We start from the raw sequence: 24,956 nt of genomic DNA, 5'->3' as shown, positions 1-24,956 counted from the left end.
TTATCAAATTTGCTTTTCCAAACCAAATTACCCTTCCAACCTTGAAGCCCAACTAATGCCGCCTCCTACTTATAAATGCCCACCTGGACTGCACAAGCAGTTCAAACCCAACCTGCCCATAATGGATCTTTTTAGCCTCTTCTATATTCCCTAGAAAGTCAAGCTCAATTCTCACTCTTATTTCCTTTCTCTTTCTCCTTTCCTCCTTCCTGTATATGCAAGCACTACCTTCTATCAATTTTATGTCCTACACTACTCTCAAGTCTGTCCCTTCCCTTCTGTCTCCACTAGTCACTACTTCAGTTCTGATCTTAATCATTTTATTGAATAGGTAATACATGAACATGATATAAAATTCAAACAGTACAAAGGAGTATTCAATAAAAAATAAATCTTCCTATACCATCTTCCCTCCCAGTACCCTATCCCTACCCAATCTCCTACCTCCCCACCAAATAGCTACTGTGTATTCTTCTAGAGACTATTACAATAATTTTTTATAACAATCTTCCCGCTTGAGTCTTTTTTTTCCCTTCAATCCATCCTCTTCCCTGCTTAAGAACAGTCTTTCTAGAACACAAATCTATCAATGAAAGGTGCATGGTGGTTTGCCAGAGTTACAACTTAAGTCTATGTTTCACCAAGCCAAAAGGGGGACAAATGAAGATCAAATGTCCTATGATACGTAAATATAATTAATAGGGAAATTTCTCTACACCATTATCCTAAACTACACCCAAAAATATCTTTAATTTTAGGTCATACAATTAAAAATTATTCTTTGTAACCACCCCATTGCCCTGTTCATTCTAAGTAACAATTCTACCTTTAGTCACCAGTAACTGCATTTATTACAGATTTCTTTTAAGAGTTCAGCAAATGTTATCAGAAAGTAAAATTTTTACAGTAATTTTAATTTCAACTTACAAAAACACCTTTAAGATTTGGAGAGCAGCATTCATGATAGAATTTTACATATAGTAACAAAGAGGTAACTGATAAAGATTCTCATCAAACCTGAGTCAGGCTCCACTGAGTCTTCTCAGCCAGGCCCTGACCTTGAGCTCTGTCCTTGGCCCACTTAGTCCAGTTTTACCAAAATCATCCTGAATCAGTCTATCAACCCCACCACTACCACCCTTGGCATTTGATAACCCTCAATATCTATCCACCCTCAATATCTTGTCACCTTGGTCTGCCTTCAGCAAAAGGAAGCAAGAGTCAGTCTAGCAAGAATCTCCCAGCCTTGATGTTTCCTCTTAGTCATTTTCCTGACCCTCACCCCTGCTCCCTGGCTGTAAGAATTCAGCCCAATCTCTCTCCCCGACTGCAAAACCCCACTGCAGTAATCCCTTGAATAAAGTCTTCCTTACCATCTTTAACAAGTGTCAGAGTAATTTTTTTTTCTTTAACATACATTTACTATACTATAGTAACATCATTTACTATAAAATGCTAACAAGTTTTGCCAATGACATATCAGAAGATGGCACAAGCTGTGATAAATATCCATTTCTGCAACTCACCTTAACATTCTTCAGACCCTTTTCAAAGAGGCTAAGCATCTCAGAGAGTTTATTGTCAGAATGCACATTATAAATGGTCTGGCTGCGTTGTTGAAGCAAACCAATAATGTATTCATTTTCAATCTGCTCATGCATTTTGAACTCCTTAAAAGTAGCATACAGAGACTGCAGAAGAGCACGGAAATCACTGTTGTTGGAAAAGTTGGTTTTAGAAAGCTGAATAAAAATTTAAAAAGAAAGGCATAATAAATACATGCAAATATGCACCAATAGGAAATACTCAAATGCATTCCTATTTAGTTTTGTACATATCAAAATACCTCCCTTATACTTTGTTAAAGTAGGAAAGGAAATTCATAAAAAACAAGTTATAATGGTATAATAAAAAGTGCCCCAGGCCAGGAAGATGTTGGTTTGAATTCTGAAGGAAAGGATGTATGCACCAACAAAACACAGTTTCTTTAAATAAAAGAGATTAAACCAGACTTCCTCGAAACCTAAAATTCCATTACTCTGTGCACATACTAAATACAGATACTCCATAAAGTTACATGTAAACATTAAAAGAGCTGTGTTAGGATAATGTGATGCACTTTTTTCTTTGTTCAAATGTTCTTTATGCTATTATACTACTTTTACAATGTAAAAAATTCAAAAACTTTCTATTATAATTTCTTTAAACTTTAATATCAAGATGAGTCTGATCTGTTCAGAAAACATTGACTGAGCTACTAGAACATTATTAGATAATTTTAGAAGAACTGATTTTTTTTTTTTTTTTTTTTTTTTTGGGAAAACAGCAGTTTATACAAGGAGCATGTACTTCCTAGAGTGGAAGCACTGCAATAATACAATGTGAAAAACTTGTATATCGGGGCATGAGAAAGTAAATGCACTTGAAGGAAAGATAAAAATCAATGAAAATATAAAGAAATATATACACTGTCATTTTCTTTAATTCTACTATTCAACAAGAGAAAATGACTATTCTGATATAATTTTATTTTTTTACATTTAATGTCAAGTTAAATTCTCATGTTCAAAGCACATATATTATCGGGAAACTTGACTCAAGATGAAGTTCAAAGTAATATTCAAACCTTCTATTACCTCCACTGTCATATTAAATCTATCTTCTATTATGTCAATTCCAGTTTCAAAATTCATTTTAAGAGGGAAAATCTGATTAGGTTAAAAACAACAGACAGTAAATGGAGAAAAAGAAGATACAAACACCATACTTCCTAGAGTTGTTCTGTAAAGTCTGATCTAGTATTTCTAAAATGGAGAAGAGTCTAAGTTGTCTTAGTTGCCTGTTCTGGGCAGGAACAGTCAGCTCATGACAAAGCATCAGAAAAGACAAACTCCTAAAGCAAGACTATTCCACTATATAACTTAACCAATGATCTACTAGAAAAAGCAGATGGATTGGGTATAAGAGTCATTTACAGAAAACCAGACCTAGAGCCAGATTCTCTAGGATTAGTTTCCAGCCCTACCATTTATTTAGCTGTGTAACCCTGAGTAAGCTACTTTTCTCCTTCAATGTCTTAGTTTCTTCTTGGTGTTAAATGGGAATAATAAAACCGCCTGTACTTCACATGATTGCTGTGAGATTTTTTTTTTTCATAAATTTATTTATTTTTATTTTTTTTGACTGTGTTGGGTCTTCGTTTCTGTGCGAGGGCTTTCTCTAGTTGCGGCGAGTGGGGGCCACTCTTCATCGCAGTGCGCGGGCCTCTCACTGTCGCGGCCTCTCTTTTTGCGGAGCACAGGCTCCAGACGCGCAGGCTCAGTAGTTGTGGCTCACGGGCCCAGCTGCTCCACGGCATGTGGGATCTTCCCAGACCAGGGCTCGAACCCGTGTCCCCTGCATTGGCAGGCAGATTCTCAACCACTGCGCCACCAGGGAAGCCCTGCTGTGAGATTTAAATGAACTGGTGCTTAATATATATTAGCTAGCATTACTTTGAAAATTAATCATTCATTTTTATAAATTCATGGGGTTTTTTTACCCTATTCAAATATTTAATGAGCAGTTATTGTAAGCCAGGCACTGTTTCTGGTACTTGGGATACCTCAGTGAACAAAACAGACATCCCTGCCTTTACAGAGTTTACAATCTAGTGAAATAAGACAATGAACAGTAACCACAATAAATAAATTATCTATGGGTTGGCCAAAAAGTTTGTTCCGGTTTTTCCATAAGACGTTATGGAAAAACCCAAACAAATTTTTTGGCCAACCCAATACAACAGGGGTTAGCAACTTTTTCTGTAAAGGGTCAGATATATTAAGTTTTGTGAGGTATACTGTCTGTAGCAACTATTTAATTCAGTTGTTGTAGCACAAAAGTAGTCATATGAATGACTGTGGCCATATTCCAATAAATTTTATTTATAGACACTAAAATTTAAATTTTATGTAACTTTCACATGTCATAAAATATTATTCTTTTTACTTTTTCCAACTACTTAAAAATGTAAAAACCATTCTTAGCTCCTGAGCCATACAAAAATAACAGACAGGACGGATTTGGTTAAACCAAGGTTGTAGATTTTATCCTAAGAAATGTCACACAAAATCACAACAAAATCCACTAGTGGCTAATCTCAGCAAATACTTTCATGTGCCATTATATTAAAAAAAAAATTAAAAATAAGTCAGTAGAAATGAGGTAAATCAAATAAAAGCATTAATAATGGCTATGAAATTCTTTAAAAACAAAAAGGATGGCAAAAAACTAAATAATGTCTTCACGTGAGTTATGGAAAATAAGGAAAATAACATCGTAAAAGACATCCAGGAAGTTTTGCATACAGTCTCACTGGACTATTAGAAAATCCTTCGGATTTAATAACAAGCTAAGGTAAAGACCAGGTTCATGCTACAGACTGAGAACCAAATTAGACAAAAGGACTCTCCATTATGCAGAGTTAATCCCACAGAGTGGTTAAAAGTGCTGACTCTGGAGCCAGACTGCTTAGGTGTGAATCCATCTCTGCCATCAAGTCACTAAGTTGCTATGTACCTCACTCAATTTCTTCATCTGTAAAATAAGACTAATAATATTAACTACCTAATAGAGTTCTTGTGATGATTTAATAAGTTAATATATTTAAAGAACACGGAATACAACATATATAAGCCTACTTAGGTTTTTCTGTTATTCCCATATTTAACCCAAACAAAACTATCATTAGAAGTCCTTATCCTACCCAAGTCAGTTTTTCTCCACTTCAAAAGAGCAACTGTTTTTAACCTGGTACCTAAAGTCAGTAAATTTAGCAGTGAAAAGAATAACCTGAGCATATACAGTTTAACTTTTAAAAATTTGCGTATGTGAATCATTTTTTTAAATTGCTTGCCTCTAGAAAGTTAATCAATCATAGAGACTTGATTGAGAAAAAAAATAAACCTAGACCCTAATAATATCTGGGACATACTGAGGCCTACAGCGTGCTAGGTACTATACTAAATATTTTTAGATATTATTTAATTCTTAACAACAATCCTAGGAAGTAGATGTTATAATTCCCATTTTATAGGTGAAAACCCTGAAGCTCAGAGAAAATAACTTACCCAAAACCATACAACTGGTAGACAACAAAACAGAGGTCAAGTCTCTCTATAAAACCTACTTACCTTCCACAAGATGCAATGTTAGTCCTAATCATAAAGCTATCTCTTCAGAGCCAACAGAGTAAATTGTCAGAAAGAATGCTTGCTCTAAAGTATTAGTTCTCTCCAGGAGTTCGATTTTGCCCCCCAGGAACTAATGGACAAGGTTTAGAGGCATTTTTAATTGTCACTACTGCAGAAGCACTGCTGCCATCTTAGCGGGTAAACGGCAGAGACATACTAAACATTCTACAACGCCCGGGACAGCAGCCCCTACAACAAAGAACTGTCTGGCCCAAAATGTCAACAGTGCTGCGGTTGAGAAATGCTGCCCCGAAGAAGTGTTTTTTAAAACATGTTTAACCATGACCTTTAGTATGAAATACAGCACGATCCAGACACACACATCACAAACACTTCAAACAAATTTCAGGAAACAATATTTCCCTCCCTAATCTGTGATGTACTCTATCGTTTACTTTTCCACTTCTTTTTTTTTGCTGCACCACACGGCTTGTGGGATCTTAGTTCCCCAACCAGGGATCGAACCCAGGTCCACGGCAGTGAAAGCCCGTGTCTTAACCACTGGACCACCAGGGAAGTCCCCTCATTTTTAATGCTATTTCTGACCCACAAAATCGATTCCATGACCCACTAATGGGTCACAGAACACACTTTGAAAAACACTGTTCTACAGTAGGATTATAAAAGTTCCTAAGTGACCTATAAGCGTGTATCCTCTGATGCCTAGCAGATTCAACAAGGAACCTACCTAGAACAGGATACACATAATCAACAAATAATAACAATCAGTAACATGGTATCTCCCATATTTTAAAAAGAATTTATAACTGACTTTCTGGGACTCCCCTGGTGGCGCAGTGGTTAGGAATCTGCCTGCCAATGCAGGGGACACGGGTTCGAGCTCTGGTCTGGGAAGATCCCACATGCAGTGGAGCAAGTGAGCCTGTGGGCCACAACTACTGAGCCTGCGCTCTAGAGCCCTTGCTCCGCAACAAGAGAAGCCACCACTAGCCGCAACTAGGGAAAGCCCGCGCGCAGCAATGAAGACCCAACGCAGCCAAAAATAAATAAATAAATTTATAAAAAAAGAAAAAAGAGTATCATGTAAACAATTTTAAAAAACTGATTTTCTGTCTCAGACATTCTACAACTTAAAATCATACTTACAGCCTGGCTTCAAACTGATTTGAAGTTGTGTGTCACTTTAAGACTAGATTTTAAGTTCAGAAACAGATATGAAAAACAGCATAACAAAAACTCAAATACTATTACCCCAAATAAGTTTTTACTTTTTCTCTCCTCGGCCAGACAATGCTTTCATTTAATCGAAGGAGATTTACACTCAGTGAAGAAACCTTAATAACTATCTGCTCAAACTAACTTACAGATAGAAAAACGTATGATCCACAGGTGAAATGTTCTGCATAAAATCTTATAGCTAGTAGTAAATAGCAGAACCAGTAAGGTAATGCAAAAAACATGGGCTTCAGAAAGGAAACAAATTCTAAATGTTAAAAATTCGGGCTCCCCTAATTACTAGTTGAGTGAGTTGGGTAAGTTACTTAACCACTAAGCCTGTTTCCTCATCTTTAAATAAGGGATAATACTTGTCTCACATGGCTCTTGTGAGGATTAAAAGTAAGTAAGCATGTAGTAAGAACTCATTAAATTCCCTTTTCCTTCCTCTCCTTACCTCTCAATTAAAAACGTATTCTCTCCAATAAATCAATCTTCCCAATGCCAGTCAATAACAGTTTTTACAGGTATGCAGAGATACAGAAAATCGAGGAAAACTAAATGAATTCTTCATAAGGCTATACTCATCCAATTTTTTTTTTAAATTAATTAATTTATTTATTTTTGGCTGTGTTGGGTCTTCGTTTCTGTGCGAGGGCTTTCTCTAGTTGCGGCAAGCGGGGGCCACTCTTCATCGCGGTGCGCGGGCCTCTCACTATCGCGGCCTCTCTTGTTGGGAGCACAGGCTCCAGACGCGCAGGCTCAGTAGTTGTGGCTCACAGGCCTAGTTGCTCCGCGGCATGTGGGATCTTCCCAGACCAGGGCTCGAACCCGTGTCCCCTGCATTAGCAGGCAGATTCTCAACCACTGCGCCACCAGGGAAGCCCTCATTCAATTTTTTAAAAATAATCTATACGAATTATTCTGAGCTTATTTTCTCCCTATGGCTTTGCTCATTAAATGTCCTATCTTTATAAAATGATAAAGTAGATGTCACTTCAGGTAATATCCTTACCTGAAAAACTTGGGCACTCCATAAAGCCTCCACCACTTGAATTTTTTTATAGCTGGTTTATTGTAAAGTCTGGAAAGCTCTGTACTATGCACATCTTTACAACCATCACCTACCTTGTTCTCAGAAATCAGTTCAAAGAGACTGTAAGCCCACTCCTGACACTTTAATGTAGAGCTGACCAAATACCTCCCTTTGCTCCCACTATCAGGCATTTGGATTTCCATCCTAGCACAAATGTTAGACTGTAATCTCTTAAAGAATAGGAACTACATCTCGCATGGCCAATACAAGCTACTACAGGGCCAAATGACAGTAGAAACTCCATGCTCACTGGCAGAATTAAAGTTGTCAAGTTTTGAGGATTAGAGGAAAAACTGAGGAATTGGAATAAACTGGAAAAAAGGATGTGATCCAATGTAAATATTGCCTAAAATCATCCTAATTTGGAAGGTCAGTGAATTAGCAGAAAGATTTCATAATAGACTGTCACCAGAAAATTTTTTCAGAAACTACTCTGGTTTTATACGAAGAAAATTGAACTAGGAATCATGATCCTGACTTGGGTTTCCATCTGGATCTATCACTAACTGCTTATGTAAACTCGGTCTAACTAATCTAGGCCTACAAATCCCCAGCTATAAAACAAATATCTCTGCCTTTGCATACCTAAAAGGACTGCTGTCTGGATAACAACAGTGAAAAACCTTTCCATAAAACCTTTTATAAATGTAAAAGGAAACCCATGAGCAAAGTATTAAATTAGATATAATATAGCAATATTTAAAATGGCCCACAACTTCAGAATAAATTATTCTAAATAAACTAGTCTAAGCACATAAATAATTGTTGTTGCTAATAAATAAATGGATGCTTCTAAAATATATTGTACTTGAAAAGTCAATATTCAAAATAAAACTGACTTCTTTATAATTACTGGGCATTCAGAGTCAACATATAGAATATGATGAAATAACATATTTTGTATCTTTCTTCGTTTAAGCACAGAAACTAGTTCTCATTTTGTAAAGTTTTAGTATATGCTGTTTGGGCTGGATACCCTTGGTCTGTACAGGCAAAACATGGTAAAGGCAAAAGTTGAGATGCCAAATGAATAAAAACATATACTCCTGGGCTTCCCTGGTGGTGCAGTGGTTGAGAATCTGCCTGCCAATGCTGGGGACACGGGTTCTAGCCCTGGTCTGGGAGGATCCCACATGCCGCGGAGCAACTGGGCCCATGAGCCACAACTACTGAGCCTGCGCGTCTGGAGCCTGAGCTCCGCAACAAGAGAGGCCGCGATAGTGAGAGGTCCGCGCACCGCGATGAAGACTGGCCCCCGCTCGCCGCAACTAGAGAAAGCCCTCGCACAGAAACGAAGGCCCAACACAGCCAAAAATAAATAAATAAATAAACTTATTAACAAAAAAATATATACTCCTTTAAGACAATTTAGCCATTATAAAATACTTTTTTCCCCTTTAGCTCCCAAAGGGCATCCTAGGAGAGATTCCAATTAACTATCAGTATCAAGAAGAAATCCGGATGTATAATTCCTACGCAGTTTTTTTTTCCCCCTAAATCACCTTGGTCTCTGATCCACAGTTCAGAAAATTGGAATTTTTAATCTTCCTGATGAATGTATACAACAATCTCATTAACTACATCTAATTAACTCAAAATTAGTGATAATTTTAACTTCTGCTATGTCAAATTGAAAATGCTTTCCTACTTATTTCAAAAGGGGACATTTAGCTACCAAAAAGAATCTTATTTGACTCAAATATTGTTTTTAAAAAGGGCACTGTATTTTCAAAATTTGTTCTAACGTTCTCAATCACCAGGTAATGACACACAACATTAGTGACTGACTTCTTCAATTTTTTAAATACGGTGGTTAGTCTAGCATGTAGCTAGATAAAGTTGTGATTCTTAACCATTTTGGGAGGGTCACAATCATTTGGAAACCTGACGAAAGCCACAAACCTCCTAGAAAAATGTACACATGCACCAAAATTTCCATAACAATTTCAGGTGTTCCTGGACTACCTCTCCCCAGTCTAGAGAGAAGACCTCAAATTCTATTACTCCTCATTAACTTTCCCTTTTTGGTTTTGAGAAAGTAAAAGAACCTCCCCGTTTTTTTCTTTCCTGCAATTAAAGGATACTGTCAGAATAACTAAGTTCCAAAGCCAGAGCAGGTAAAAACACTACAGTAAGCTAACTCAAAAATCTAGGGCTTCCCTGGTTGCACAGTGGTTAGGAATCTGCCCACCAATGCGGGGTACACAGGTTCGAGCCCTGGTCAGGGAGGATCCCACATGTCGCGGAGCAGCTGGGTCCATGCGCCACAACTACTGAGCCTGCGCTCTAGAGCCCGCGAGCCACAACTACTGAGCCCACGTGCTACAACTACTGAAGCCCGCGCGCCTAGAGCCCACGCTCCGCGACAAGAGAAGCCACCGAATGAGAAGCCCGGCCGCCGCAACAAAGAGTATCCCCCCGCTTGCGGCAACCAGAGAAAGCCCGAGCGCAGCAAAAAGACCCAATGCAGCCAAAAATAAATAAATTAAACAAATAATTTTTTTTTTAAATTCCAGAGTTACACAGCTTAACTAACGGCTTACCCATTCATTATGTTTCTCCTGGATAAGTGTTCTCACCCTTGGCTGCACACTGGACTCACCTGGAGAGCTTTAAATTATACTTGATGCCTGGGTCCCAGACTCAGAGATGCTGACTTTAGTGACTTGAGCATCAGCATTTTTAACAGCTTTAGGGTGAGTCTACTGAGCAAACAAGGTTGAGAACCACTGTCCTAGACTGCCGTGGTATTTAAACCTGTATCTGAATCGGGTATTTTTAATTTTCAAAATGGAGGGAGGGAAAAGATGGTTGTGGGTGCTTTTTACGTGTGGCCTGGCACTGAACACTGGGCATCCTCCAACCACCTCCCTGGGCTCTAAGAACACCTCTTTTCTCGCAAGAGCGGTTCTGCTTAGTGCTATTTAATTTCTGAAAGTTCATCAAAGTTGATTTCCATGCTTAAGCAATAGGTCTTTAAATGCTTTTTGTTTGGTTCATTTCTACATGAAGCAGGATTGCCTGAAGTTCTCAGAATATCCGTATGTGGACTCTCCCCAACATAAATTTTTGACAAAAACGTGGATTCAAAAAAGCATTAGCAAGAAGCCCTGAACTATCTCCACAAAAGTGCTTTTTCAGCTTATGCTGCACCAATTAAGAGTGCAAAAAGGTTCTCGCAGTTAAATCAACTTGTTCCGAGGCCCTTTTATTCGAGCCCACGTAAAGAATTCCTGCAGAGAATAGCTGTCTTATAACAAAATCGACATCTAGTAAATGCTCCGGACAATAAAGTTGCAAGGAAAAAGATGACCACAAAAGAAGAGTGAAGGTTCTCTGGTTCGTAATCCACGAAACCTGAGTTTTCTCCCAAATCAAACCAGAGAAAAGCTGGGGCATAAAATGAGCAGGGAGGAGTTGGGAGAAGGTGCTCGTTGAGCCAGAAAGCGGGCCAGAGGTTCAGAAGAATGGATGGGTGTTCGTAAAGAGAATCGGGGAGGCCCAACACAGGCCGGGGGTAAGGCGGGGGGCAGTGTTGATGGGGGAGGTGGCGGACAACTGCACAAACAGCCTGCGCCAGGGGGAGAGGAAGCCACCGCAGGTGGCCGGCCCGGGGTCCCCAGAGATCGGTAGGGGCGAAGGGGCCCCTATCCCTCAGGGGGCAGGGGCGGGAGGCCCGGCGCGGCCGCGGGGAGCCCGCCCCGAGGGCGGCGGGTGGCCAGGCCCTTGGCCGGGAAGGGGCCGCGCCGCGAGCTCCGAGGGCACGTCCGAGGCCGCCAGCCGGGCGGGGCGTGGACTACCCGCGAAAGGTGCGGGTCAGCGAGCACGGAGCTGACAGCTGCGCAGGCTGCATTTCGCCCAGCGCGGCCCCCGGGGGCTGAGGGCGCCGCGCAGGCCCGGCCGCCCAGGGACCCGGCCCGCTCTTCCCCTCCGCCCGCGCCGCCCAGAGCCAGAGGCCCCGCACACCGTTACCTTGTCGCAGTAGAGCCCCACCAGCTGCTTCATCCGCCAGTGTGGGGCGGTGAAGACGTCCACTTCTTCGGGGAAGGGCGCCATCGCCACCGCCTCAGCCTCCGCCTCAGCAGGCGCGGCCACCGCCTCTCCATAGACACCCTCGCCGCGGGGCAGAGGCGGCGCGCCCCCCTGCGCATGCGCCCGCCCCGTCGGAGCGCGCGCCCGGGCTGCCCGGCCGGCCGGGACGCGGGGGCGCGCGGGTCGCCGCCATGCGGTCCCTGCGGCACCACGTGACCGGGCGCGCGGCGGAGGCTCGCGCTTTCACCTCCCCGCTCAACTCTCGTTCCTCGTCCTCCTTCTGCGCCAGAAAGAGAAACCAAGTCGTTTCCCTGTTTGTTTGTCTGTTATGTTTCGCAACAGAAAACACATGATCTGAGAGGAGGGTGGGGGTCGTTTTAGGGTGCTGTCAGCGCCTTTTGCCGCTATGCCCACCAGGTCTTGAGGCCGAGGCAACCGAGTACAATGGCCGCGGTCGGCCCCACCGTCCGGTCCGCCTGGGCGACTGCGCTGTGCGCGCCCCGGCCCTCCTGAGCAGCCCTTCGCCTCTCTGCCCATGCCGATGCCGGCCCGAGCGCCGACCTCCCTGCCCGCTGGTCAGAGGCCCCAGCGATTGGGGGAACCAGGACTGGGGGCTCCCAAAACTTGCGCCCCATGAGGAAAACAGGGACGTGGGACAAGACCGGACAATGGCGGCCCGTGGGCTCGGGGCGGGCTCGAAGCCTGGGTCTGGAGGCTGGGCGGGGACCATGCATCTCCTCCGGGGCGGGCGAAAGGGAAGGGCCGCGTGGAATTCTGGAGACTCCAAGGAGGGAAAATGTCTCCTGGGGATCAAGGAGGTAGGAATGTACCTCAAGCACTGGGACGCTGGGTCAGGGATGTCAGAAAGGCCTTGGGTGCTGGGGAGGAGGGTAAATAATCAGAGAAAGTGCGGAAAAGACGTTCGAGACACATCCCTCCGTTTTAACCCGAGGCTCAGAGAGAAAGAAGGAGACAAACCAGGTCATTGCCAAGAAAAAGGTCAGTCTGGCTCTTCCCGACAGGTCACCTCATCCCGGCCCCAGCCCTCCAGGAGACCTAGGAAGACCCTATTACGGGCTTTGCTCATCCAGATCAACCCTGGACTGTCTGGCTGGAGGATTAATAGACACAGAGAAATGGGAGAAAACAGGGAAGGCTGAGAACCTGGGAAGGGTTATGTTATTTGCTTAATGACAATAAACTCCAGGAGAGCAAGAACCGGATGTTCTGTTCACCCCTTGTATCTGTATTATCTATCACAGTTCCATGACAATATAAGGGCTTGATAAATATTCAATAAATGATGGAGTAGAAGGTTGTAAGAAAGAACTTTGGAGATGAATTGGAGATGAAGTTGGATTCCTCGTTTGCCATATACTACACGTATGACCTTGAGCAAGCTACCGTGACTTCTCTGTGCCTCAGTTTCCTCGTATATAAAATGGGGTTAATACAGCCATGAACTCAGTGCTTGTACCCGCCTCAAATTCAAATGTTGAAACCCTACCCCTCATGTGGTGTTATTAGGAGGTGGGCCTTTGGAAGATAATAGGATTAGATGACGTCATGAAGGTAAAACCCTAATAATGAGTCCCCTAGAGAGCTTGCTTCCCTTCTCTGCTCTTCCCCATGTGAAAACAAAGGGAGAAATCAGCAGTCTGGCCCTCACCATGCTGACACCCTGATCTTGGACTTCCAACCTCTAGGACCGGGACAAACAAATTTCAGCTGTTTATAAGCCACCCAATCTATGGTATTTTTTTATAACAGTCTGAGCTAAGACAAATACCTACCTCATAGGATTGTTATGAGAATTAAGAGAGTTCATACATTTGAATTATTTATAATAGTACCTAGCACATAGTAAGTACTGGCTGTAAGCTATCATTATTAAATAAAACAAATCTGTGAGGTAGTACTACAGGAAACTAAGTATTAAAGGCATTCTGGTAATTACCTAGCATCCCACAAATAAGCGAGTAATCCGGACATATAAATCTAGGTCCAGTAACACCGTCCCAGGCACCCTGTTAGTTGTGTGGGATACAGAGATGACGGTTTATACACAGTCTGTCCTAGAAACAGGAATAACACCCAAGTAATAGAATATAGATAAGGTCCTTGATATCGCTCTCATTTTCTCCCATCCTCTCCCCTTCTCCTTTCTTTTGAAACTCTACTCTTTCACTATGGCTTTGCCTCTGTATTTTTTAATACCCCCCAGAAGACATTTTCTTATTTTCCGTCTGTTTCTTTACTTCATTCTGATCTGTCACTCTAGCTGTCTTGGAATGTAGATCCAGACCTCAGTTCAACCAGTTATATAGAGCAGTGAGCTCCATGAGAATATGCATAGTTTTATCCTCAGCACTTAGAACAATGCCTATCTTACATACACTTAGTACTCAATAGTTGTTGAATAAAGAAAGAAGGAATGAGGGAAGTTCATGGCATTCTGTAATTTCCTCATTTTAACTAGCTTTTAATACACCATGTTTTATTTCCCAATACCTGTTTGTGTCTGTTGTTCACCAGTGTACCCCTAGAACCAGGCACATTAAATATGTGTTTAACAACAAAAAAGTCCATCCACCCACAGTTTCACTGTAACCTAGAATTTGAAGCTGTGTAGTTAGCTAAACTACAGCCACGTTGGACTGGCCACTTCAGGGAATTTAAGATGACAAAATGAAAGAAATAAAGTAATATAAAAAAATAAGTCCTGTGGGTCATTCTTCCCTTCAGAAGAAGTTATTAACATTTGCTCCATATGCTGAGTAAGACAATAATTAATCACCTGATATATCCAGAATAAATGATTGATTTACATTAAACTTTAGCCCCAAAAAGAAGACATTGATCCCTGTAGTATCGTTTTTATAGGTTCTTAGAACTACATCAGATCAGGAACTGTTATTAAGGCTAAGGTTGTCGGTTTAATCACGCCTTTATGATTTCTTCTGGTAAATGAAAGCGAAGGAATTCTAATAGACCATCTAGCTGTGGGTAACAAGGAGACTAGATAAGGCATATGAACAGAGCAGTGAAAATCCAAAGTGTATAGTGCCTGGTGGATTGGTAATTCGTTCTTTCCTTCTCTCATTCTCTCTGAAAACAGCATGCTACAGGGGAAGAAAATGCCAAATCATTCCCTGGTGACCTAAATGTATGATGACACGAGGCCTCTTCACTGGTATTTTCCAACCCTGGTTTTGAGGGCCCTGGAGAGGGTTACTGGTCAGGGAAAGTCAGTTCTAAGGCATTTATATTTAACTCCATTTAGCTGAGTATGTGACACAGCACTTTTCCCTGCAGCGGGTTACTTGTGAAAGCAAGCAATGAAAAGCTGTTGCTATCCTCAACAGCTGGAATCCCAGTCCTAACTCAGTACCAGAGCTGATGCTTACTGTCAGTCAAAATAGCCAATCAACAATTGCTGCAGCACGCTAGGTTGATTTAGTTGTAAAGCTCTTAGCAGGGATGATGGCATTATTAAAAGAAAAGATAGCCACTGAGTTGGAATGTGAGGCCAGATGCTATGGTTTGTTTTGGTTTTTTGGGGTTTTCTTTTCATTTTCCTTTCAGATACTTTATATGCACATGGACCTCAGAAAATGAAATATACAGAAGCCTGCATTTTGCCCCAAACTCTTACTTTCTTTAAACTTAAATAGTGAATGCTATTTCCCCATTGGTTTTCACTATATACAGATGAGTGCCTGTGTGTATTCATTTGCTGTGGCTGTCATAACAAAATATCACAGACTTAAACAACAGAACTTTCTCTTCTTGCAGTTCTGGAAGTCCAACACTGAGGTGTCAGCAGGTTTGATTTCTTCCAAGTCCTCTCTCCTTGGCTTGCAAATGGCCACCTTCTCACAGTGTCCTCACATGGCCTTTGCTCTGTGCTTGTGTATGTCTGGTGTCTATGTCCTAATCTCCTTCTCAAATAAGGACACCAGGAAGATTGCATTAGGGCCCACCCTAACCACTTCATTTTAACTTAATCACATCTTTAAAGGCCCTATCTCCAAATACAGTCACGTTCTGACATACTGAGGATTAGGGCTTCAACATATGAATTTGGGAGGAACACAATTCAGCCCATAACACTATGGAAAGAAAAGCTTGTCACAAAAGATATAATAAAATATTTTGCACAATGACAAAAATAATTGGAAACAACTAGCTGTCTATCAACTGGATATTAGATAAATAAATTATAGTACATTCATTCAATGGACAAATAGGCATCTGTTAAAACGTATAAGGTAGATCTATGTTTGCTGATATGGACTGAAACCAAGACGTTCTAAGTTAAGAAGAAAAACAATGTAGAGAACACTTTGTTAAATATGTTCTCTTCTGTGTTTAGAAAAGAAAAGTATAGTATGTATTTCTAGAATAAGACAGCAGAAATTTGTGAGCAGGGCTTCTAGGATGGGAAACAGTTAAATGCCTTTTAAATACATACCCTTTGATACAGTTTTAATATTTTACTGTGTTCACCTATTGTTCTTACAGTTATAAAAATTTGTTAATAATAATGCATTTTAAAAGACTTTTAAATCTTTAAAAATACTAAAATGTTCGATTGTATATAATCAGTAGCAACCGGGATAATTGCAGGTAGAGCCATTTTATGTTTATCCCAAAATTGTATCTAATCTGCTCTGCCTCTGGTTACTCTGCTTATGACGCCCTTGGGTCCGCATCAATTTTCCTGGTAGGACTGGAAGCATCTTTGAGGGTAGGGATAGTGTTTTTAATGATCTTGGAGAAACAGGTATGATACAAGGTTAACTGAAAAAAGCAGAATCAAAATTGCACATAATCCATAACAAGCTTACAAAAATGCATAAAAAGGATGGCATAAATGACACAAAGCCTTAATGTCTCCTCTGATTGACAAAAGTTATAGATGAGTCCCTCCCTCCCTTATATTTTTCTATTCTTTCCAATGTTTTAAATGAGCATGTTTACTTTTAATGTCAGAATACAGAAGTGAATATAATACAAACAACCTTATGGCAACTGTATTTTATAAATGCATTTGAAAGGGGATAAAAGGAAATATATCAAAATGTTGCCACTGGCTGTCTTTTGGTGGTGGGACTGTGGCTGATTTGGGGGAGAGGGGAGCTACTTTTTTCTCAAAATTTTAACAAAACTTTTTTCCAAATTTTGTATTTGAAAAACAAAATTAAGTTTTTTTTAAAGATTTCAGTTTAATTAATATCAATCACCATTAGATCCATCATTTCAGAGCTATATCCAGTCTCTCGGAAGCCCCAGCCTACTGCACAGACATATAGAGTCCTGGGATGCTTCCTGTACCTGTGCCTGGAGACTTGCACCTTCATCTCCTGCCACGCGGTCCCTTTCTTCTGACATGGGCCTTTCCCAGCTTGTTAGTAAGAAGCCATTCCAGTGAGTTCTAGCTGACTTCTCTTCTTTAGACTACCAAGCCCCTGTTGCACTTCCTATAGGACATACACACAGGACCGTCTTCACTTTGGCTAGGCCGCCCTAGCTGCCAGATCTTTTTAAAGTCCACATAGTTGCTAGAAAGTTGGGGTGGGGGGGATCTACCACATTGGGCATTTTCCTGTTCCGTGGCCCTCTGTGCTCACAGTGAGTCTGTGTCCATTCCCAGAACTTTAAGTTTGCATTTTTGGAGCACGTTCTTGACTAAAAGAATAAGGCATCAGGGACTTCCCTGGTGGCCCAGTGGTAAAGAATCCACTTTACAATGCAGGGGACGCGGGCTCGATCCCTGGTCAGGGAACTAAGATCCCACATGCCACGGGGCAACTGGGCCCGCGCGCCACAACTAGAGAAGAGAAAACCTGCACTCCACAACTAGAGAGAAGCCCACACACCGCAATAAAGAGCCTGCGTGCCCCAACAAAAGATCCTGCATGCCTCAACGAAGATCCTGCATGCCACAACTGAGACCCAACACAGCCAAAAATAAATTAAATAATAAGAATAAGTCATCAGATTGGAATACGGGTGCTACTTACTGTGCCCTTTTTTTCAAGGTGTGGAGCTCTCTCCCCTAGAGGTGATTCACTGATGTCTCATACATGAAAAAAAGAAATGCTTGGACATACACAAAGGCATAGGATAACAGAAGAGCTGAGAAGAGGAAGAGGCATAAAAGAAAAAGGGACAGATAGGACAGAAATTAAAAGATGAGGAAAAGCAGAGTGGGGGAAGGATTAAAGGAAAGAGAAAAGGTACAGGTGGAGGTAAACAGAAGAAAACAGTAATTAAGATGTACTGAGGTCTTAACATGTATTATAAGTGCTTTACATGAATTGTCATGTGTAATCCTCACAACTACCATATGTGGAAGGTTCTACTGTTTTTCCCACTTGACGGGAAAAGGAAAATAATGTTTAGAGTTATTGACTTATCCAAGGTCATAGAGCTAGTGAGTGGAAAATCAGGGATATAAATCTCTGTCTTCCTCATCCTACAACCTGTACTTGACCTTACACTGAAAGACAGCTCTCTGTCATCAGTTTATGTCAACAAACTAAATGCCTAATATGTGCTATTGACCTCTGAACAGGAGAGAAAGGTGACAAAGAAGAATGTAGGCCACTCCACAAACTATATGTGTCCAAATATAGAGTACTTCAGTTCCTTAGATTATCTTTGGAAAAGAAACAGTTTAGGTAATGCGAAGATCATAGTTTACTCCAGTAGAAATGTGGAGATAAGATGTACACAGTGGTCCATAATGGTTCTTTGCAAAAGTTCCAGACAGGTAAGAGCCTTCTATTTCCTAGACATACCTGTGTGTCGCTTACCTGTTCTTAATAAATATTGCCAAGTCAACACCAACTCCAATCAAAGCCTCTATTATGAGCTAACTTGCTGAATGGTGCAGTGAATACGGCCCAAGGGAAAGGTGTCGACTACTATCACAAACAACTTGACTTAGCTGTTTGCAACATGTAGTGAGGGAAAGTATCACAAGTTTCTGGAATGGAAAGGAACAATAAGTTTCCTGTAAATTGTCGGGCTTACATTCATTGTACTGATGAAATCAGGCCGGTGATTGCTTAATCTCTGCCTACAGAGAAGGGAAAAAAGTATTTAGGGAAGTATCAGTTCTGTTTCCTTCCTTCCTCATAAACCCAGAACACGGTACAAAAAATTTCCCCAGGTACATAAGGCAACTCCCAGGAATTTTTAAAATGCTAAGAGTTATGTAGGCAGAAAGAAACAAGAGTGTCATATATAGCTCTGATTTCCATTAATTGACTAATAGCTGGGTTTGGGGGGAACAACTTGTTTAATACATAAAACATTGGCCTGAGTTCTAATTCCATCTCTGCCACTAACTACCTTTCCATAGGACCTTAGGCAAATCAGTAGCCCACTCTGGGGCTTCAGTTTTCTCATCTGTACAGACACTTTTGAGAGTGATAAGGGGTGATAAATAATTAATACATATTGATTAATCTATGACACATGTAAAAAGGACTCTGCCAGGCAAGTGCTTCTCTATTATGGGAAATCAGTCACCAACAACCCAGATCAAGAGTTAATTGACCTTTAACCAATCATTATTTTCTTTATAACTAGTTTGTGATTCGTTCCAGTCACTTTTCCTAAAATGTCTCTACCAGAATGATTCTTTGGATGACTACAGATTTTTTCCCTTATGTGCAAGAGTGTAATAAAACATTGGCATATGCTTGTGATAGAACTGTTTGAAAAGTATTCTTTAACAATAGAGAGACAGTAAGGCAAAGTGGGTAGGAGTGCGGACCCAGTTTCCTCACCTGTAAAATAGGACAGTGAGTCTCTACCTCACAGGATATCCTGAGAATTACATGTTATATAGAACTTAGCAAAGAGCCTGGCACAGGAAACACTAAATATTAGCTGTTACTTTCACCTATAAAATGAAGAGATTGGACAAGATGCTTTCTTTGGTCTCCTCCAGTTCTCAGTCTCTGGGACTCCAGAAATAGCACCTTGAAAGACTTTTTTTTTTAGGTTAATTCTACAAATTAATTTAACTGGAGAAAGGAGGGACTCGGATTTGGCTGTTAAGTGACAATATACAAAATGACAGTGGCTGAAACAACATAGAGGTTTTCTCTTTGTCTCATGGTATTAGTTATCTATTGCTGTATAACAGAGTACCCCAAAACTTAGTGGCTTAAAACATTTGTTTCACAGTTTCTGAGGATCAAGCATCCCAGAGTGGCTTAGCAGGTCATTTTAGCTCAGGTTCTTTCATGAGGATACAGTGAAGCTGACAGTCTAGCCACATAAAATAAAATAGTAAGTCATATTGACCAAGTCTGCAGGGAAATAATAAGTAAGAGATGGTTGTGAAATACTTACCAAATGTAAATGTCCAATTTGAGTCAGCTTTAGGATGGGTCGAAATAAAAGGAATGCTATTATTCATGAAGAATCACAGACTTACACATGTTTAATCTTGCCTGTCTCTAACTGAACATTCCTGAAAAATGATATCCCTTTTTTTTTTTTTACACACAACTTAATACTTCTATGATTTTCCTCTCCAAACGTAGGGGTAAATTACGCATTGATGATAGCCATCAGTCACTGAAAGACTAACTGTATACCAGGCACCGCATCATCTGACAACATTGTGAATTAGGTTCTGCCAACCCAGTTTTACTGACGAGGGGATCAAAGCTCAGAGGTACAAGTTGAATTTGAAGCCAGATCTCTCATTTTCACTGTACTGCAATGCTCTTTCCCTCTTGTACAGCATCACACTTCACTTTCTGTTAAACACAAGTCCTACCATATGGCCTGCCTAGAGCTTCATCAGTGAAAAGGGGTGCAGACAGTGGGAAATAATATGTGGCAGAACAGGAGACAGAATACGTACTGCTTCAAGGTTCTTAGCTAAGTGCTTGCTCTCAGCTAAATTAATGAGAGAAGCTCTGAAATAATAATTAAGAGTTAATAAACTGTATGGCGCTGACAATGCAAGTACAATAAGACTTCAACCAGAGAACTCAGATGCCAAGGGTACGTGAACTGGCCTCATCCCTTACAGTGTTCTTCAGAATATAGCCCTCTGGGAACCTGATTAAGAACACATTCCATCCTTTTAAAGATCTGATTTCTGAGACTCACCCTTGGAAATTTGATTCAATACATGTGGGGCAAGGTCTCAGACCTGATACACGATTCCTATGTAACTAAAGTTTGAAAAATACTATCCCAGTTTTTAACTACACATCCATAATTAAAACTGATTCTCAAGCTTCATAAGGTGGTTGTAGAATTCATGGAACTCATGGTATCATTTGGAAAACACAATGACATGATACACTAAATGTAATATAGCTAAATTTGCATGATAGATTACTACATGAATGATACAGAAATGAAACAGACTTCAGGAATAAACAGAGCAAAGCTCAAATCTCTCCATAATTATGCAACTATGGGCAAGTTCCTGAACATTTCTGAGCCTTAGTCTCCACTGCAGTAAAATATCGATTATAATACCCTGACAGGTTATTGTGGAGATTGAAGATTATACATATAATGCTTGGCATATAGTAGCCATTCACTTAATGACAGGTATTTTTATTATTAAACATTTAACACTACATAAAATAGGATATTAATAGACTCTAGTGTTAAGAGATATTAGAAGCCAGAGGTTCAGAATGGTTTGAGCCATTATAGTGGTTCAGCATACCAGCATGGGAATCAGATTGTCTGGGTCCAATCCCAGCTGATTTACTTTCTCACTTACTACCAGCAGAGTAAATCAGAACTTCCTTTGCCTTCTGGGAATGAGGTGATTTTTTTAAAATAAATTTATTTATTTATTTATTTATTTTTGGCTGTGTTGGGTCTTTGTCGCTGCGCGTGGGCTTTCTCTAGTTGCGGCGAGCGGGGGCTACTCTTTGTTGCAGTGCGCGGGCTTCTCATTGCGGTGGCTTCTCTTGTTGCAGAGCACGGGCTCTAGGCGCATGGGCTTCAGTAGTTGTGGCACGCGGGCTCAGTAGTTGTGGCTTGCAGGCTCTAGAGCGCAGGCTCAGTAGTTGTGGTGCACAGGCTTAGTTGCTCCACGGCATGTGGGATCTTCCCAGACCAGGATTTGAACCCATGTCCCCTGCACTGGCAGGGGGATTCTTAACCGCTGCACCACCAGGGAAGCCCCGAGGTTTTTGTTAATATTGTTAAGCCACAAGCCTGTTTATTCTTTTGCTAAATAAACTGTAAAATGGAAATAATACAAATTATCTGACAGCATTGTGTGAGAATTAAATGGGATTATACAGGTAAAGAGTTTATAACAGTGCCTGGCACATAACCAAAGTTCTTTAAAAAACAAAAACCCACTCATTTCTATTGTTATTCAACAAACACTGTGTGTCAGAAATTCCAGACTCAGTATATCCAAAAGTGAACTCACCATTTTCTCTGTCCTCTGAGCCTGCCAAGTCTTTGTATTCTCATCACCCTGACTTTTATCACTGTTCATCTAGTCACCCCAGCTAGAATAACAATAGCAAACAAACTTGAGTACAAGGCCCTGTGCTAAGGACTTACGGTATTAAATTATATCTTTTCACAGAATGACTGTATGGAGTGTAGGTACTATTATCATCCCTACTTTACAGATGAATAGACTGAGATGGAAGGGATACATAATTTGCCCAAGGCTATCCCGTTAATGGCAGAGCCAAGATTCTAATGTAGGTAGTCTAGCACCAGAATCTGTGTCTTTTAATGTATGATACAGCCTCTAGAGATTTTAGAGTTATTTTAAAAGCTCTCACTCTCTATCACTTGAGTATCTAATAAAATACACAGTCCTCTTAAAGATCTCTAATCCAACCCCTTCTCTACTCACATTGATATGGACCTAGTTTAGGCCCTACTTAACTTTTGCTTGAACTACCAGTTTCCCTGATTGTAGCTTCTTCTCATTCAATCCTTCTGCCAAACCAGCTAGTTAGAAACGTTTCTAACGTAGATCTGATAACTCTCCCTTAATTAAAAACATTTAATGGTGCCCCAATTTCTACAGAATAGGATGCAAATACTCACATGTGTCATTCAATAAGGTACCTGGTGTAGTACATCACTTACAATATTGAATATATTGCATTTTACTTTTATCCATATGACCATGTCTTTTTCCCCACTAAAGTGAGCCCTTTTTGAAGGTAGGGACACTGTTTTATTCATCTTTATATAACCCGTATTTCCCCAGGCCCCGGCAGCCCACAGATACAGATGAGGTCACAATACCATTAATATGTGAATCTAAATGATTCATTGCCCCACCAGCAAGTGCAGAATTTGCAGCTTCAGGAGAACCTCCCCATCATTACTAAGAAGTGCTCTGAATCCCCAGGGATGTTTCTCACAGGCTCAGTAAAAAAGTCACTCCCTTTATAGCGATATGGCTACCCCAGGTGACAAGTGAGTCACTGTGTCTCTTCCTTTCTTCCCCTGAGCCCTCTATTCTCATATCATCATGAGCTTAGGTGCCAAGGTAGTAAAGAATGGCTTTCTTCTTTGTGACATACTGTTAAAGAGGTCCCAAAGGAAGGTTACTTGAGCATCACGTATTTAGTGAAGTAGCTTTCAACTCTATTCACTTAGAGCCCCCTAGCTCCCTGGGCATCAGATATGCTCTTGGGAGTCTGAACGAGGGCAAATTTGAGGTACAGCCATACCATCACATTCAAAATCCCTCCTTCACTCCAACAATGGTTTTAGTATTGGTCCAGCTCGTTTCTTTTTCCCTTAAGATGATCTGCCTTGCATAAGTTACCTCAGTAAATTTCGTTAAAACTTTTCTGGGGCCACCGTACCAGTATGCCAGATGTACCAAAAGTTATCTGAATCCCAGAGGGCCCACAGGGAATGCCCAAAGTATGCACTCCAAGCTACATTTGTCTCACCCCTTCCCATGCCCCTCACCAACTCCATTGCCTAGAATGGAGCTTTGTGCATACCAGAGCCTCAATCAGTGTATTAAAACATGTAATAACAATTGAAATTTTATACCACTTGAGCAGAGCTAAAATTTATCTGAGGAAAGGAACACAAACTTAGCATGAGACTACCTAATCTTCAGTCAAAACTACACAGAAATCCTGACATTAAGGAAAAACCCAAAACTAAACAAAAAAATGTAAACAAAAACCATGGGCTCTCAGCTGAGATGGATTTAGCTGCTGCTAAGACTCTGATGATTACAGTATAGGACTACAGTATACATGCACTTATGTCCTCTAGCGGAGTCCTTCAAAGAAATCTGGGTCACAAGTTAGTTGTTCAAGACCACATGCCACACCCTTGGGCTGAAGCAAGAGGAAGTTGATTCACTTTCCTTGTGGCCGATTGCAAACAGAATTGCATCAAGTTCCTATTGACACACTCTTTTAAAAAGACCATTTAGTTATCTTGTTCCTGTAATGCAAATCTTTTAGGCTGATTTCACTTTTCAGATTTTAGATATATGAGATTTGTTGTTGTTGTTGCTCTGATGAGATGCAGCCTGTTAGGCCATGTGGTATTAATGGAGAAAATTCACCCAATTGCTACCTAGATTAGGGTTTTAAACACTGGTAGTGTTTTCAGCTTATTAAATAAGCTTCATTTTAAAAGAAATTACTAGATGTTGAATACTTTCTGGTTTAATGTGAAAATTTAAACCATAATAGTACTGTTACAAATTGCAACTATTAATTGTGAAAATCTCATTCCACTTTTAATGATTAGAATCATGGTATAGTGCAAAGGGCCCTTGAATGCATGTCATAGTACTTTGGTTCTACCCTTTGGCTCTTTCACTAAACAACCACATGATCATGGGCAAGCTCCATAACCTTTACGGCAATCTATGAGAAAGCAAATGTAAAAGCGCCTAGCATCACACTTGGCATATTGTATAGGCGTTCAATATTTGTTAAAGTGAAAGTTTCAACACATATTAAACAACTTATACTACTCATGAATTACATACTAAGTATGTATTTGACCCTCCTATTTGACATGTAGATATGGAAAGGCTCAGCATAACATTCAAGTGAGACTAAGCAAAGTCTCATATTGCCTCTAAATGCAAATCAAATGGCGTAACATAGTGCTTTGAAAAACAACAGGTCACAAGCTAATTGTGGACTGAAATCAGCAAATCTTTTTCATAGAAAATGCCAGAGCAATTTACTCAAAGTGTGAGCAAGGACTGTACCTACTGCCACAAATACCATGCTCAGCAGTGGCAACTGTTACAAGGAACAATTAATGGAGAGAATGTGATAAATAAAACATGAATTGGTTGCTATCTTCTCATTTGATTTGAAAGATGGTCAGGAAACATCTAGTGTGATATTTTTGAACTTGTGAATTGTAACATTTTAATAAAACTAATACAA

At 40.6% G+C, this 24,956-nt stretch overlaps 1 protein-coding gene across 2 annotated transcripts in view; it reads right to left on the bottom strand.

Moving 5' to 3' along the window:
* FBXL5 (F-box and leucine rich repeat protein 5) overlaps positions 1-11,659 on the bottom strand; it is a 52,534-nt gene extending 40,875 nt beyond the window's left edge. Inside the window, exons 1-2 of one of the 2 annotated variants that reach the window (XM_057546841.1) lie at positions 11,476-11,659; positions 1,527-1,742 (exon numbers count right to left, since the gene is read on the bottom strand). In XM_057546841.1, the coding sequence (XP_057402824.1) occupies positions 1,527-1,742; positions 11,476-11,559 (300 nt within the window). In that variant the 5' untranslated portion in view covers positions 11,560-11,659. The remainder of the gene's footprint in view (positions 1-1,526; positions 1,743-11,475) is intronic. The other variant, XM_057546840.1, reaches the window with a different exon arrangement.
* Positions 11,660-24,956: the final 13,297 nt, after the last annotated feature.

Source organism: Balaenoptera acutorostrata, chromosome 5 (assembly GCF_949987535.1).
Source record: "Balaenoptera acutorostrata chromosome 5, mBalAcu1.1, whole genome shotgun sequence".
Classification (NCBI taxonomy): Eukaryota; Metazoa; Chordata; class Mammalia; order Artiodactyla; family Balaenopteridae; genus Balaenoptera; species Balaenoptera acutorostrata.
This window is presented reverse-complemented; position numbering and strand designations above follow the sequence as displayed.